The following is a 17,732-nucleotide window of genomic DNA, read 5'->3' on the forward strand; positions in this document are numbered from 1 at the left end:
GGTGATGCCTATATAAATGTGATGCAAGGCGCGCTTCCATCATTACAGCGACAAGAGGCGACGAGGCAACATAGGAAGAACAGAAGACCAGAAGACCCTGACGTCACAGAAGACCGCGCCGGCTGCCTGTTTGAAATCGAGCTAACACACAAACATAGCAGGCAGCCAGCGCTGAAGAAGAAGGCACCGGAGAGCTGCAGAAGAACCGGGGTTCGCCGAGTCAAGAGCGGAAGAGGGGAGAAGATGGAAGAAGCCCCCCGGAGTCCGGAGAAGCCCCCCCGGAGTCCGGAGAAGCCCCCCCCGGAGAGCGGAACACCCCCGGAGAGCGGAGAAGACCCCCGGAGAGTGGAAGAAGAAGCCCCCCCTGGTAATTGAGCTAATAACGAAGACAGGGGGGGCGTCCGGAGCAGAATAATAAAATATTTCAAAAAGCCTTGTGTTGTGTGTTTATTAACTTTTACTTTTTGCCTCCAGGTGAATGGATAGGGGTACGATGTACCCCATATCCATTCACTTAGGGTGGGGGGCCGGTATCTGGGGGCCCCCTTATTTGAGGGGACTCCCAGATTCCGATAAGCCTCCGCCCGCAGACCCCGACAACCAATGGCAAGGGTTGTCGGGAAGAGGTCCTGTCCTCATCAACATGGGGACAGGGTGCTCTGGGGTGGGGGGGCCCGCAGTGCGCCCCCCTGCCCCAGAGCACCCAACCCCCCCATGTTGAGGGCATGCGGCCTGGCACGGCTCAGGAGGGGGGGGGGGCGCTCGCTCGTCCCCACTCCCTTCCTGGCTGGCCGGGTAGCGTGCTTTGGATACGGGTCTGGTATGGATTGTAGGGGGACCCCCTACGTCAATTTTGCGGCGGAGGGGGGTCTCCTTACAACCCATACCAGACCTAAGGGCCTGGTATGCTCCTGAGGGGGAACCCATGCCGTTTTTTTCATTGAAAATTGGCATGGAGTTCTCCCTCAGGAATGCATGCCGAGCGACGCTGTCATTTTTTTTTAAAATTATTTGTTTTCCCGGCGCGTCTTTTTTTCACCCGTCGTAACTTTAGTGTCCCGTCGCAATCCACAAAGCCGCCCGGCGTCAATTACGTTCGCGCGATGCACGTCGGGAAAATGACGTCACGCGCATGCGCAGTACGGCCGGCGCGGGAGCGCGCCTCATTTAAATTGTAAACGCCCCCCGGAGAGGAGGAACGCCTTACGACGGCGGCACTTAACTTACACTGCTTGAAATTTTTACGTAAGTGCTTTGAGGATCAGGCACTTAGGTAAAAACTTTAAGTCAGTGTAACTTAACTGCTGAAAGTTAAGTTACGCCGCCTGGCTGAGGATTTGGCCCTGTATCTCTAAGGCCGCGTACAGACGAGCATACATGTACGATGAAACCGGTCCGCCGGACCGTTTTCACCGTACATGTATGCCCGGGGATTTCTGTATGGTGGCTGTACTCACCATCATACAGAAATCCGCGCGTAAACAATACGCGGGGCGTGTCCGCGCCGTCGCCGCGTCATCGTCGCGGCGACGGCCCTGCCAGTTCAATGCTTCCACGCATGTGTCAAAGTCATTCGACGCATGCGAGGGATGGCGGGCGCTCGGACATGTACGGTAGGTCTGTACAGACGACCGAACATGTCCGAGCGGGCAGGATTTCAGCGGGCTGTTTTAAAACAAGTCCAGAAATATTTGCCCGCTAGAAAAAGGCCCGGCGGGCAAATGTATGCTGGAATCCTGTCCGCTCGGGCCTACACACGACCGAACATCTGCGGACCAGTTTCAGCAGACATGTTCGGTCGTGTGTACGGCCCATTATGGGACATGCATACTAGACATTGAATAGGTGGTTGTACGATGTCTAAATTATTTTTGCCCACTTGACCACTCAGAGTCCAGTGGTAGAAATCAGAACTGTATCGAAATTTAAGTTCAATAACGTAGAAGTCCAGCGGTAAGGCAACCTGTAGCAGCACGTCTATAGTGTGCCAGCAGCGTCTGTCTCCATGGGTGGAATGCAGCCTTGCTGGTCTATACCCAAGTGGGGAGGCTTCCAAGACGGATGGCGTGTCCTTGTACTTTCTCTACTCATCTGGAACTTCTCCCTGATGCTAAGCACTATCCCTTAAAAACGGGTGACTTGTCCTTACTCTAGCCACACTTTGGAGCGATGAAGGAGCGGTGTGTATACTGCTCCTCCATCGCTAATGTCCATTGAAATCAATGGGAAATCGTGGTTATACGGCAGGAAAAGCGTCTCTGCAGAGGCACCTTACGTTGGTTTTTAACTCTTTCTCGGCCGCTAGTGGGGCAGTTTTACAGAATAGCACAGAGAAATTGATGGTAAAGCATCGCAAGAAATAGTGGCGCTTTACCGCTGACGCACCCCCACCCCAGTGTGAAAGGGACCCAAGATATCATGCCTTTAGAGCAGGGGTGCCCAACCAGTGGCCCGGGGGCCACATGTGGCCCGTGGAGCCCTCTGATGTGGCCCGCGACCTCCTGCTCTGGGATGGAATACAATAGAATAGAATTCTGTTATATAAGTAAGTTTATTACTAAAATCACAATGTATATATGGGCATATCTGTTCTGCAGTGGTTACTGGGCTGATTTTAAACTGATTACCTGCACTGAGCCATAGACTTCTATTACCTGCGAGTTTGGTGTACTTTCTGAAAGTGCGCCACACCTACAGGATATAATAGAAGTCTTTGGCAAAGTGCAGCTAACCTGCAGGAAAGCCACAGGTGAACTGTGCTGCACTAGTGGTGTGGCTAAACAACCATGCATCAGTGTGAAAGCAGCTTTAGGCCCCTTTCACACAGTCAGTCCGACCCAATCGGTCCCACCATTCACCTCTAAGGAGTGGCAGCTGTAAATAGACTTGTGTCTGTTTACAAACGCCTACCTCCAATCCGATCCGAAAAAAAGAAAGAAAAAAGAGTAAAGTGGGCTCTATAGAGTAGAGTGGGCTGCCATTCACCTGCTCCACTCATTGTGGCCCGCAACTGGTTACCAAGTCGCCTTAGTGGCCCTCGCTCTTCAAAAGGTTGGGCACCCTTGCTTTAGAGGCACCTCTAAATCCCTGCATACACGATCAGAAAATCGTACGAAAAACACAGATTTCTAAGCAATCATACGATAATCTGATCGTTAGTACAGAGCTTTCAGGAGCCGATCGGGACAGTACATCCGATATTATTTGATCAGCCATGCACAATTTTTTTTTCCGTATTATGCCAGATTGTACAATTTTTGTTTAATCCATACAGTTGTCATTCGAAAATGCAATACAAATATATTACAACATCACTTCCAAATTTTTATCCTGTTGTACGAAAATTTTCATGACTTTAGGAAACTCTTCAGGTTCGATCTGAGATTAGCATTTTTTTTTTTAATTTTTTTTGTGGTTGAACTGTATGGACTTGTGTCTTTTTTCAACCTGACTAACTATGTAACTATGTAGCATGCAAAAAAACAAACAAACAGACGATCATTTGTCTGATAATCTCATTGTGTGTACCAGGCATTAAGAGTCTACCTATAAGCCCTGGTTCACACTGGGCTGCGGGAGTGAAGCCGTGCGAGTTCAGCTGAACTCGCACGATTTCACTCCCGCTGGCAGTCCCGATTTCGGCCGCGATTTAAGAGACATCTGTGCAGGTTTCTGCACAGATGTCTATGTAAATCGCAAAAAGTAGTACAGGAACTACTTTTTGAAATCAGTGCAGCGCCGCAGATGGGACAGTGCCATTGCCGACAATTGTCGGCAAATGCCGCCGATTTGAGATGCGATTTCACATGTGAAATCGCATCTCAAATCGAAGGAAATCGTACCCAGTGTGAACCTGGGCTTATTGTGGAAGTGGAATTTTATTTATTGATTTCCAGCTGGAATCCCTACTACTCCAATTCAAAAGTGTTTTGAAATATTTTTCACATGACAAACAATAATTTAGTGTGAGTATATGAAAGCTACACAACTGCCTCGATTATAATGTGCTGGTGTTGTTTTACAAAAGGAAGACTCATTTATCTTTCCCTTTCACTAACTATGGTTTAGTATAAAAATACTTTGAAGAAGGCTGCAATGTGTGTGCCAAGCCACAATATTATCAGCTTTGATTCCAAATTAGGATGTGAGCCTCAAAACCTTGGCTTTTAAATATCTAATTATTCCTGGTCAAGAGTTCAGCTCTGAAAACTCCTTGTTTGGACTACGGAGTTGACGGCATTCAATACGTTCTTTCTAAAAATTATTTTCACATCACTGTTTTCCTTTCTTTATATATGTGGACCACTACCCAATTTTGTGGGCTGATTTATAGTAGCACCGGCAGTTTTGTACTCGAGGCTCACTTGGCTCATATATACGAGAAGCAGACACCTGGTACTATACCTAGTTTACATTCCATATATTTTAGCTAAAGGGTGATAGGTCCTTTTGAAGTTCTGTTTTCAATCCATATGAATTGTCCCTTTGCTTTAGGGAAAACAAAGTAATATACAGTATCTCACATAAGTGAGTACACCCCTCACATTTTTGTAAATATTTTATTAGATCTTTTCATGTGACAACACAAAAGAAATTACACTTTGTTACAATGTAAAGTAGTGAGTGTACAGCTTGTATAACAGTGTAAATTTGCTGTCCCCTCAAAATAACTCAACACACAGCCATTAATGTCTAAACTGTTGGCAACAAAAGTGAGTACACCCGTAAGTGAAAATGTAAAATTGGGCCCAATTGGCCATTTTCCCTCCCAGTGTCATGTGACTTGTTAAGCCTCGTACACACGACCGAGGAACTCGATGGGCGAAACACATCGTTTTCCTCGTCGAGTTCCTTGTTAGGCTGTCGAGGAACTTGACAAGGCAAGATTCTCCATTCCTGTCGAGGAAAAAGAAGACATGCTCTCTTTTTGGCTCGACGGGATCCTTGACAATTTCCTCGTCTAAAAATGTACACACGACCGGTTTCCTCGGCTAAAAAAAAAAATCCCAGCAAGTTTCTTGCTGGTTTTTGCCGAGAAAACTCGGTCGTGTGTATGAGGCCTTAGTGTTACAAGGTCTCAGGTGTGAATGGGAAGAAGGTGTGTTCAATTTGGTGTTATCGCTCTCAGGCCTCGTACACACGACAGAGTTTCTCGGCAGAATTCAGCGATCAGAGCCGGATTCTGCCGAGAAACTCTGTCGTGTGTACACTTTCGGCCCGATGGAGCCGCCGAGGAACTCGTCGAGAAAATAGAGAACATGTTCTCTATTTTCTCGTTGTTCTATGGGCTGAACTCGCCGAGAAACTCGACGTGTTTGGCACGTCGAGTTCCTCGGCCGTGTGTACGAGGCCTCACTCTCTCACACTGGTCACTGGAAGTTCAACATGGCACCTCATGGCAAAGAACTCTCTGAGAATCTGAAAAAAATTATTGTTGCGCAATATAAAGATGGCCTAGGCTATGAGAAGATTGCTAAGACCCTGAAACTGAGCTGCAGCATGGTGGCCAAGACCATACAGCGGTTTAACAGGAGAGGTTCCACTCAGAACAGGTCTCGCCATGGTCAACCAAAGAAGTTAAGTGCATGTGCTCAGCATCATATCCAGAGGTTATCTTTGGGAAATAGACAGCGTGCTGCCAGCATTGCTGCAGAAGTTGAAGGGGCAGGGGGTCAGCCTGTCAGTGCTCAGACCATACGCCGCACACTGCATCAATTGGTCTGCGTGGCTGTCGTCCCAGAAGGAAGCCTCTTTTAAAGATAATGCACAAGAAAGCCCCCAAATAGTTTGCTGAAGACAAGCAGACTAAGGACATGGATTACTGAAACCATGTCCTGTGGTCTGATGAGACCAAGATAAACTTATTTGGTTCAGATGGTGTCAAGCGTGTGTGGTGGCAACCTGGTGAGGAGTACAAAGACAAGCCTGTCTTGCCTATAGTCAAGTATGGTGATGGAAGTGTGATGGTCTGGGGCTGCATGAGTGTTGCCAGCACTGGGTAGCTACAGTTCATTGAGGCAACCATGAATGCCAACATGTACTGTGATATACTGAAGCAGAGCATGATGCCCACCCTTCAGAGACTGGGCCGCAGGGCAGTATTACAACATGATAACGACCCCAAAAACACCTCCAAGACAATCACTGCCTTGCTAAAGAAGATGAGGGTAAATATGATGGACTGGCCAAGCATGTCTCCAGACCTAAACCCTATTGACCATCTGTGGGGCATCTTCAAATGGAAGGTGGAGGAGCGCAAGGTCTCTAACATCCACCAGCTCTGTGATGTCGTCATGGAGGAGTAGGAGAGGACTCTAGTGGCACCCTGTAAAGCTCTGGTGAACTCCATGCCCAAGAGGGTTAAGGCAGTGCTGGAAAATAATGGAGGCCACACAAAATATTGACACTTTGGGCCCAATTTGGGCATTTTCACTTATTGGTGTACTCACTTTTGTTGTCAGCAGTTTAGACATTAATGGCTGTGTGTTGAGTTATTTTGAGGGGACAGAACTACTCTACATTGTAGCAAAGTGTTATTTCTTCTGTTTTGTCACAAAAAAATATATAATAAACTATTTACAAAAATGTTTAGGGGTGTACTCACTTTTGTGAGATACTGTACATGCCTCAGGGGAGAATAGTTTTTGTTTTAATGGTGTTTGCTGAACCATGGTAAAATGAAAAGTTTGTTAGGCTGTTTTTCCTTTTTTTGGGTGGTTTGTAAGATCAGTGAAAGCATCTCTGGAACACATATAATCTGGAAGCTTCACAAAACTGGGCTTTATGCAACAGTAATAAGGTATAGTCACTGCCGAAAAGGCGATGTATTGAATCCAGTTTTGAGCTTGCCAGAAGGTATGTGGGAGATGTAACACATGTAAAAAAAATCTGTGTTCTGAGAAGTTTTTAGCTTTTTCACAAAATGTTATGCGTGGTGGAAAGCTGTCTTGTCCTGAAAAGGGGAAAACACTTTTGCAACCCAAACATGTCTAAGTTTTATGTTACAATAAAGACACTTTTTGCACCTTATAAGTGTATGTTGAATAAACTCAAAACCTTAAAGGCCCCTATAAACCATTTTTAGTCCAGGTTCTATGAAAAGTTAAGGGTAAACACTAATGGAGCTTAAGGAAAAAGTACTGGGACATATACCAAAATTGCAATATGTTTTTTTACATAAAACACCTTTGTGTTGACTTTGTGACAGACTTATTTTAAGTGTAGTAATCATGGACTTAAACTTCTAAAGACCCCAGGTTACTTATTTTCATCTTCAATACATAATAAGTATTCATTATTTAATGCTATAACATTTTTGTTGACAATAAATTTCACAACTTACCCTCTGCTGGGTCAGGAGGACCAAACCTCAATGCATAGCGGACCAGAAAATAGTTGTTCCAGACATATAACTGCCCGTCTCTTGGGTTGTAGTCCACAGATGACACGTACTGGTAAGGGTTGGGAAAATCCAATCCATTGGCTCCGTTGATCCCCAGTGGCTCTTCCCTGTTACGGTGTGTGTTAAAGGCATACTCCAGTCGGTTGCCTGCTGATTCATTATCATCTTCTGCATACACTGATCTCAGCACATAAAGGACACCACACGCCATGAAAGCATTTGATGCAGAACGCTTATCATAAGTCGTCTCCCATGTCCCCTCGAAACGGAGAGTATATGGATTAAGCTGGGTCACCACTAGCCTCCCGCTGTTTGTTTCTGTAGCATAGATAACCCATAACCCATTCTCATCCACAGCCAGGTCTATGTCAGTTTTCCCACCCCACCTGTAGGGTGAAGTATCGTGATAGTTTGCTGTGGATATAATTGCCTCTCCACTCTTGATCCGTGTCCTAAGGTCAAATTTAACAATGTTGCGTGTACGTTCCTTGTTATAAAAAGCAGCCCCATCGTACACCACAAAACCTGTGCCATCCACCCGACTTGGTAGACGGTATGTAGTAGTATGTCGTCCAGCAGCATAGTCCTCCCAGGATGCATACTCTGTTAACGTGTCTGTACGGTAGGGAATCCATGGCATGACATAGAGTCTCTCACCAGCTTGCAGTGGATCTCGACACCATGCTCCCGATTGATGGTCAGACTCATGGGTAGAAGTGGGCTCTAGAATCTCCTGTAGCATTCCCGGGCAGACGAAAACTGTAAGGACGGGAAAAGGTGGGACAGGACAGAGGGAGGAAGAATGGAAAATAGCAGATGATGGTGGGGAGAATTAATGAACCATAGATAAAGTACACAAAAACAATGACAAAAAGAGAAAGAAAAAAAATGGAGGTAAGTCAAGAAATGTACAAAAATAATGGAAAAAAAAAAAAAAAAACCATCAAAAACAGGAACGTCCAAGGTAAGGGTGTATGGAATTTAAGAAAAAGAGTAAGTTGTAAAGGATTGATGAGAAACAGGAAATGAATATGAAAAGAATGAACAAACAAGAGAAATAAGTGACATAGTGGGAGGGAGATGAACAGAGAAGAGAAACAGGGTTGAAAGAAGGAAAAGAAACAGGGGTAGGTAGGGCAGGGGGAGAGAAAGAAACAATTGCAATGAGCTGTGTATACTTTCCACACCCCCAATATTAACCTGTGATCATAGGAGGATGAGTCTGGGGGAGTGAGAAGGGTATGACAAGGGAGAAGATTAAGAGAGAGAATCAGAAAAGAAAACCGTCTCCTAATCTTGAAGCCATCCCATACTCTACACCTTCCTGTCCTAGCAAGTCTGACCCACTAGATTACTTTCTTATCTCACTTCTTACATTATTTCTCCAGAAAACATGCCTTCATACTCTATTCTCAATATTAATTTACTAATAGAAAAGTAGCCATTGCTGTGAGGTGTTTTTTTTTTCTTCTAACATCTGTTTTCTCTTTCAACACTTTATTGTCAACCTCTTCCATGTATACGCTCAGTGTACTATTCTACTGTCGCTCCAGGCTCAATAAAGTGTCTGAACAATCTCTGATCTCAAAACATTCCCTTTCTCTGTCTAGCTACTCCTACGGAAACTTTTTCTGTCAATGTCTTTAAAATCATAAGCATCTCTCTCCCCCTCCTCCTTTTCATAACTGATATCTTCCACATCCCATAATAAGAGAAAAACAACATTTTTTTTATTGCCATGGCATCGCTGCTAGGGGAGGGAGAGAGAAGAACCTCTTAGGTCACATAGCACTCTTTCAGCCAATCATGGACCATGGGTGGTTGACCTCCCCCCACTGAGGATCTCTGTTGCTGCTCACACTGGGATCCTGAAAGCTAATTGGGTTAGAGGGGAGCTGATTAAACAGCCGTGAGGTGCGAGACGCAAGAAAGAAACCTGCTGAGTTGCACTGAGGGTAAATGAGATTGGCATCCGCTGTCCTGCTGGACGGAAATATTGATTAAGTTAAAGAAACCCTTGCAGAAAACATATATCCAAATTATAGGAACATCATGTTGTGCCAATGTGCCCTTTATAGAAGGGAACCCATTAAAAGAACACCCCGTATAAAGGAATACATTTTGTTTCAAAATATTTTTTTTCCCCATAATAGGACGGCTTGATTGATTTAAGACCCAATTTAAAAGAATCTTTGTGTGCGCCCATTACTTGCACATAGCAGGAACAGCCATTTATTCATCCCACACATGCTGCCGCTTTTAAATAAAGTCTGCAATCAGTGGAATATGGCATGAAATTGACAAAATGGTTGCCTCTGCTGTGTCTAGGTAATAGGGTTAACTTTGGTCGGAACAGGCAGAACTTTGAGCTTTCTCTGGGGCTGGAGTCAGATTAAAAAGCAGCAATTCAGAAATTGTATAGTCCAAGGGTCACATGGATTTAACTAGGCACTTATTGACGTAGTCTCTGGATTCACCTTTTAAAGTACTGCCTAACAAGTATTACATTACATTTAGATATACTGTTTTTGAAATATATTCCAGGGTATGCCAAGACTGTCATAAACCTTACTCATTATTTTATTCTCTAACGCAAGGCTGGACAAATTCCAGAAGCCAGGATGCCAATACGCCTAGAACATTTTAACTGGACCCTTAATTAAAGTCTTTCATATTGTCAGTGGAAGCCCTGGCTGTTGAAAATGCCTGGTGGCTTATACATTGGGCTTAATGGCTTCTGCATGGTGTGCTAGATTGTAAAGTCCTTCTGTAACTGTTTGTTAACATTTAATTTGTCCTTTCCATCTACACAAAAAACGGGAGTAAAATACAAAATGGCACACCAGAGGTCCACAGTTATTAGGCTCTGTTCTGAATTTAATTGCCTACAATACAATAAAGAACTTAAGACCTCTAAGTTATATGCCAGTCTTGTTTATATCAAATGCAATATTGTTTCACACTATTTATAGGCCTAATTGCTCAAAATACACGTGAGTTTATTTATATATATACATATTTTTACACAAGAATAAATTAAATCCACTTAAAATGCATGAATCTTGGGTAAAAGTTGTGTGAATCTTGTTTAAAAATGTTATAAATAGACCCCATGGTGAAAAAGAACTACAAGACTTCCCAAAACATTTGCATATGCTTACCATCCTAGCCTTCTGTAATCCAGGTAATGGTGACAACTGGTAGGCCACTTGATAAAAAGCTAAAAAAATAGCCAATAGTTTTGACTTTGGGACTACATTTCTGCATTTGGAGCTGATTTGGAGCTACATTTAGGAACTGAACAGTATTCTATACCAACATCTAGGTCCTAAATCCAATTTAAAGCATATCTAACCCTCTCAAAGCATGTCTGCATTCGTTTGTTAAAGCTTTTTCCTTTTTTTTCACCTTGCAATCCTACAGATAACACATTTCCTATCCTAGAGTGGCTACACTTACTTAGCCCACAGTATCTATATAGGGAGCCATGGTTGCCACCTAAGCTGGACCTCAAACATATCTTAACCTGGCTATACACAGGCTGAATAGAAAACCTCTTAAGCCGCGTACACACGGAATGTACGACAACAAATGTTTGATGAGAGCTTGTTGTCGGAAATTCCGATCATGTGTAGGCTCCATAGGACATTTACTGTCGGAAGTTCCGACAACAAATGAATGAAAGCTAGTTCTTAATTTGTCCGACGACAAAAGTTATTGTCGGAAATTACGATCGTGTGTAGGCTATTCCGACGCACAAAAAACATACGGAATTAATTCGACGCATGCTTAGAATCATTGAACTTAATTTTTCTCGGGTTGTCGTAGTGTTATACGTCACTGCGTTCTTGACGTTTGGAATTTCCGACAAACATTTGTGTGACCGAGTGTATGCAAGACAAGTTTGAGCGAAAATCCGTCCGAAAAAAATCCACGGTTTTGTTGTTGAAATGTCCGATCGTGTGTATGCGGCATAACAGATTCATCCATTCATGCTATATAGCTTTTGTATTTTGACAGCTGGCCTTACCAACTTTCAAAATACCCAAACAGCAGCTACATTTGATTGTATACAGATGCTGTTTAGCTGACAATTTATCAACTGTTTGCTTAAATATTTCAATGGAGGGATGTCAGGTAGGAGATGGCTGACAGGGCTAAACTCTGGGTGAATTTCGTCTGATTCTTTAGGAACTCGCTGAAATGCCCTCCATGTATGGCCAGCTTTACGCTCTTCATCTCCATTACATAGCGTTGGGCAGAATAGTGACTAACAAAAAGAAGAAAAAAATATTTGTGCTTTCAGTTTAGTTCACAGGAAGTGACCAGAACATGACATTTTTTGTAAAATCAACTGGTATTTTCTGTACTTTCCAAATTTTTTCCTAGCCTGAAATTTTAATGAATCCGGCCACCATATCTAAGGACTAGTGAGTTACAGTATACCATATTTTGGTTCACATAGACACTAGAAGACACTTTCCAACCACCATTAGAAACTTGAGTCTGGCAGGGGGTTACTAAACATGGATAAACATTTTGACTGACTTTCTATTCAGTCTATGCAAAGAGGAACAGGTTTTCTAACCTGCATGATAACTGTTTCCTTAAAAAGTCTTTCCACAAGGTATGTACAAGAACCTTGCAGACATTGTAACTGATTCCAAACCACTTCTATGGGTACCTTCAAATTAAGTTTTTCAACCTTCATTTGCATTTTCGAGATACCTTTTTTTATTTCCGATGGTGTTGGATTAAGCTCAACTCTGGTGTCCTTTTAGGTAAGTATCTATTGTATTTAGAAAACCAAGCCAAGCGTGTACATTTAGAAACAAAGCCCAGAAGCTTCCTTAAAGAAACAATCCAAAAAAGAAAGTAAAAATCTATATTAGATGGAAAATGCTTGCACAAGCAATTATATTTAAGCCACTCAGTAAGTGAATAAGCATTTCCCATATATAAGAACCTATAACCTTAAAAAAAATCTTCTAAACACTATATTGATCCCCTGACATAATTTCCAGAAGAAAACAAACAAACAACCCTTTATGTGAAAAAGAACTTTAGGGGTCCCCATACTCCTATCTGTTTGGGCCACGCCTCCTCCTCAGCATGTCATAGCTGCTAATGATGAAGGCGGGAGAAGACACAGCATGGCTCCACAGACTCCCAATGATCTTAAAACACAACATGCACAAGCAAAATCATTCTGACAATTTAAACATTGGAAGCCCTTCTAACGTCTGAAAACGAGACAAATTGTAGGTTATTACACACGCTCTGAAGGGTTTTGTTTAGACTGGAGTTATACTTTAATTAGATCATTCACTTTCTTCCCATCGTTAATGTAAAGCTCAACCTCTAAAGCTCCTTACCAGAGACACTGGCTACTTTGATTTTGTAAAGCACTTTAAAGCTGTTAGTAAAACATATACCTTTATGACAAAGCTAAAAGCTCCTTTTATTTTTTTTCTTGCTGGCTGGTTCTAAAATCCTAATGCAATCTTCATTATCCCCTGCCCAGACTTCTGTAACAGCCTATCCTCGGCCTATCTTTAAAATTTCTAAAATTGCATCTAAAAGGATGGCCTCTGCCCCACTGATCATTCTGTGCTTCTTCCTACTTAGAAAACATTTACATTCTTCTCCCAAGAAAAGACTGAAGACTCTGCACATTTTCGGCAGACATCAAGACATCATGTCTGCATCATCCTTCTTTTGCTATGAATGTCCCCACCAGCCGGGACAGAAGGCTACACAATTTCTTCGGTTTATGGATAATCCAACAGAAACTGATGTTTCAGTTCAGGTGCTGCTGAAATGCATCACTTAATGGACTCTTATATTTCTAGAACACTAACAGCAAAATGTATGAACCAACCTTCTCCACCTCATCCACCACCTCAACTGCAACCTATACAAAGTTTTCTCACTCTTTTTTTTGAGTGAGAAGGGAATCAGAGGGAATGAAATTCCAACTTGGGTAGCACTGCGAATGTTGGTAGAAAATACTTCTACTGGAGGCCATAAGAAATATTAGAAACCAGGGGGTGATCATACCCGCCAGCTTCTCCTTTAAACTGAGAATGTCATAAAACTAAAGATATGCAGCTAACTGAAAGCAGACCTAAACTTTGAAGTAAGTTCTACGTTAATTGCTCAAGCAGTATGAGATAGGATGGCTAGAAGTGTAAAACTGAACAAATATGAACCAATCCTTTTTAAACAGCAGGTCCTGCACCCCTTTCACTCAAGCAATGCACGTATTTGTAGAGTCAGTTCTAGAATAAGCGCATTGTTTGAGCGAAATGTGTTAGGGGGTCGAGGTTCAGGTCCTATGCATTAATAAACTTGTAACAGTGTCTTTTAATTCAGCTTCTTTCTCCTCTTTTTAGTTTATTCTTTAGGCATACAATGGACTGCTGGGTGAGCCAGAACCTGTATTTTGGAGTGGATGTTGGGTTAATTTTATACACAAGTCACCATTATTTAATGCTTGTATGACTTGTCCACTTAGTAAGTATTTGCTTGGATATCTTGCAATCAGAATGGAAGACATGATCACTCCAGAGCCACACAGCCTCATATATGGGGCTCTTGTAAGATCTGATCTATTGTCTCATTGAGCAGTGAGCACCCTATCAGGACACTTGAATCTGTCAAAGCTAGATAATTTCATATCTAAATCTACTGCACATTGGGCCACTCAAAGCCAGTGATAATTGTTGAAGAACCCACTCGTCTTGCACCCAGACAGCTTAAAGTGGAAACCCATCCATAAAACAGTTTCATTTACGGCATGTGCCGGAAATGTAACACTCCTATTGGTTGTGCTCTCAACCAAACTGTCAAATCATCCAATGGCTGGTGTCATAGCTGATCACATGACAGTCGTAGATTAAACAGAGGCAAAGATGGCAGCTTCCTTGGCTGAAAATGATAGGAGGGTTTACTTACACTTTAAGTTAAAATTAATCAGCTTAATACTAGGTTTAGGTACATATATGCAAACTGGTTTACCTGCCAAAAGACTTTTAATTATGTTCAGCTATTCTTTTAATTTCTATAAATCTATTATCCAGGAGACCATCCTACTTCCAGATTCAGCTTTGGAGCCTAATGTATCCCCACACTGTATCCAGCCCCCTTAAAGGACTATGAATCAACATCACCATACTGCTGATTCGTTGTTCAATAAACAGACAGGTGACACAAAAAGCTGTAAAGATGAACCAGGAAATTGTAGTGTCATCTGCATCACTATTATGGGAGGGTGCCACAAGACTGACTGAACTGCATTGAAAATACTTTCACAGGTCAGACAAAATTATGTATTTCTCCCTAAAGAGGAACTGCAGTCTGCTCCTATAATTTGTAATGAAAAACATCTTTGCCATTCTGAAGCTTCCCTCCAACTACTTTGCATATTATTTTATATATACTGGGATTCAGTACGTGCCAAATATGCTGCATAAATTTCCCTCCACTGAGTCTGGCTGTATCCATTTTAACTGTGAGCAGCTGAAGCTGCTGCCTGTTCACTGGATTTACACAGACACACACAGGCACATCACCAGCTCTGCAGCCCTGCAGCTCTTATTGGCCCGCTTATGACTCATCCCCTCTCCCTTCCTGGCAAACTCTCATGAGAGTGAGAGAGAGAGAGAGAGAGAGAGAGAGAGAGAGAGAGAGAGCTGTGCATGATGTCATAAGCCTAGACTAATGACCAGACAAGAAACATGAAGTGGGCTGTATAAGGTATTTACTGGCAGAAAAAAAAATGTTTTACTATCCAAAGTTAAAACAACAAGGGCAGAGGATTTAATAGATGGAAAGATGAAAAAATGACAAAAGTTCTGCTTTAAGTACATCTCACAATTCTTTCTAGCCACACCTCTTTATTTGGGGGTGATGTATACAACCTCTAGGGGTCGGGATGGAAGATCACAGCTGATTTATTTATTTATTTTACCACAAATTTAACATTTTAGCATCACTTACTTGTTCCTGGGCGAAATGGACCCTTTTCACTAATTCACTATAATAGAGTTCCATTTTTAACTGTTATAATTCTGATTGACAGGACCTGCTAAAAATGTCTCAACTCTACCTTAGTAATGCTAAACCCCTGGGACTGACCTGTATCTTATAGCAACTATATCTCACTATAACCCTGTATAGCTTCGGTATAAACAAAAATGCTTGGCCCACCCATGCATTTATGTTTATACTGGAATCAATGGTCATATCTTGCCACATTCCTTGCCATGTAACTCTCTGTAACTATACCATACTTCATTAAATCTTTAGCTCAATCCCTGTTACCATATTATAACTCTCTAAATCACTACTTACCCTTCTGTAACTATATTGTAGCTCTGGGTCACTATGTAATTCTTCTATACCATACTATAGCAGATTATAGCTTACTATATAACTCTATATAACAATTCTGGATGTATGGCTTACTATGCAATTCTTTGATTTATGCTGTAGTAGAATGGCTCAATATGTAATTCTCTAATAGTTTCTTGAAGAATATCTATAGCTCACTATATAACCCTATATAACAACAATGGCCTTCTGAATCTATGGCTCACCATGTCATTCTCTGTAACTGTACTGTAGTGGATCTATGTCTCAATATGTAATACTCTGATACTATCATTATCTAAAAATGTTGCTTACTATGTAACCGTGTTACTATATTTCTATGGCTCATTTTATAAATCAAACAATACTGTAATTCTTTATCTGTGGTTTATTACATTACTCTCTGTAACTATTACGTAACTCCAAATCTACATAACTATACATCTGTGGCTCACTAACAAACACAAAAAAAAATTGGCTCATTATATAACCATCTGCAACAATACTGTAATTCTGAGTCTATAGTTAAATATGTAACTTTCTGTAAGTATATTTTAACTGATCTATATTGAATTCTATATACCTATAATGTATTTCTGAATCATCAGCTTACTGAGTAACTATGGGGTTAGGCAAATAGATTGTTAACTTTTCAATGGAAGTTGCAGTTTCCAAAAAGTGCAAGTTGTTTGTTATTCGTTAGTTAAATTTCAGCACATTCACTAAGCTCAGGGGCAAATTCCCTTGCAATGGGCAACTTCCCTTGCAAAGTGAATAACCTATTTGCCTTTAGTAAATCAACCCCATTTAATCCAAGGCTCACCATAGAAATCTGTCAGGCCGCGTACACACGGCCGAGAAACTCGACGGGCAAAACACATCGGTTTGCTCGTCGAGTTCCTTGTGAAGCCGCCGAGGATCTCGGCGAGCCAAATTTTCCCATTGCCGTCAAGGAAATAGAGAACATGTTCTCTTTTTGGCCCGACGAGATCCTCGGTGGTTTCCTCGTTGAAAAGTGTACACATGACCGGTTTCCTCTGCAAAAAAAACAACCCAGCAAGCTTCTTGCTGGTTTTTGCCAAGAAACTCGGCCATGTGTACGAGGCCTCACTCTACCCTCTGCAGTATCTCTCTGAATCTACACTTCACTTTATCTTTGTGTCCCTGTAGCTATACCTCACACTTCTTCACATATTTTTTTGTATAAACATTCCCTCCCATAACTGTGTTATCCTATTCATTACAATATTGTCCTAAATTGTGCCTTGTATTTCCTGCCTTTTCCATTTAAAGCAGGGTTCTACTCACAACTTTGCTGGTTGTGGGTGGGAAGTATCTGATCTCCTGCCAGATCTTTACTGCTTACAGATTGAGGATTCTCTAGAACATACTGCTATGTATAATGCCAGCTTGTAGATTGTCTAGAAATACTTGCAAAGTTCCATTTGGCTGGTAATAGAGGAAAGGGGCTTTCAGCTAAGCTGACATTGCTAAGTCTGAGCAGAGCTCCTCAAATGAGGCCACGGAGAAGTGTGAAGACCAAGCAGGGGTTCAGATTCTTCCTCAAGTTTAAACCATTTGAATATGTTTCTTCTTTAACACTGTTCTAGGATCCCTATAGACAACATACTATATATGCTAGCAAATATATTGCTAATTCTAACTATCTTCCTTTGATCTCTAATTTGTGCAACATCAAAGATACAAGTCCACCTATGTTATAAGAACAAGCCCCTTTAAAAGAAAACTTACAGCTCCAACATGTCCCTTCTGATAAGCAATCTTCCCGTTATAAGAACACCCCATCAATATATATGTTTTAAGGGACAGTTGTTGTTTCTGCAGGCAGCCTATTAAGCACATTTTGGGAAAATACTGTGCTTCCATTTTAAAATAAATGATTTAATCCATTGCTTTATGCAAATGGCCTGGTATCAATAGAAATGTACAAGAAAAC

At 42.0% G+C, this 17,732-nt stretch overlaps 1 protein-coding gene across 4 annotated transcripts in view; it reads right to left on the bottom strand.

Annotated features, from left to right (window-relative positions):
* The window catches only part of ADGRL1 (adhesion G protein-coupled receptor L1), a 571,376-nt gene that overhangs the window by 96,873 nt on the left and 456,771 nt on the right, over nt 1-17,732 (bottom strand). For all 4 annotated transcript variants that reach the window (XM_040346327.1, XM_040346324.1, XM_040346325.1 and 1 more), the window contains one exon: nt 7,343-8,161. In XM_040346327.1, coding sequence (XP_040202261.1) covers nt 7,343-8,161 — 819 coding nt within the window. The remainder of the gene's footprint in view (nt 1-7,342; nt 8,162-17,732) is intronic.

This window comes from Rana temporaria, chromosome 3 (assembly GCF_905171775.1).
Source record: "Rana temporaria chromosome 3, aRanTem1.1, whole genome shotgun sequence".
Taxonomy (NCBI): Eukaryota; Metazoa; Chordata; class Amphibia; order Anura; family Ranidae; genus Rana; species Rana temporaria.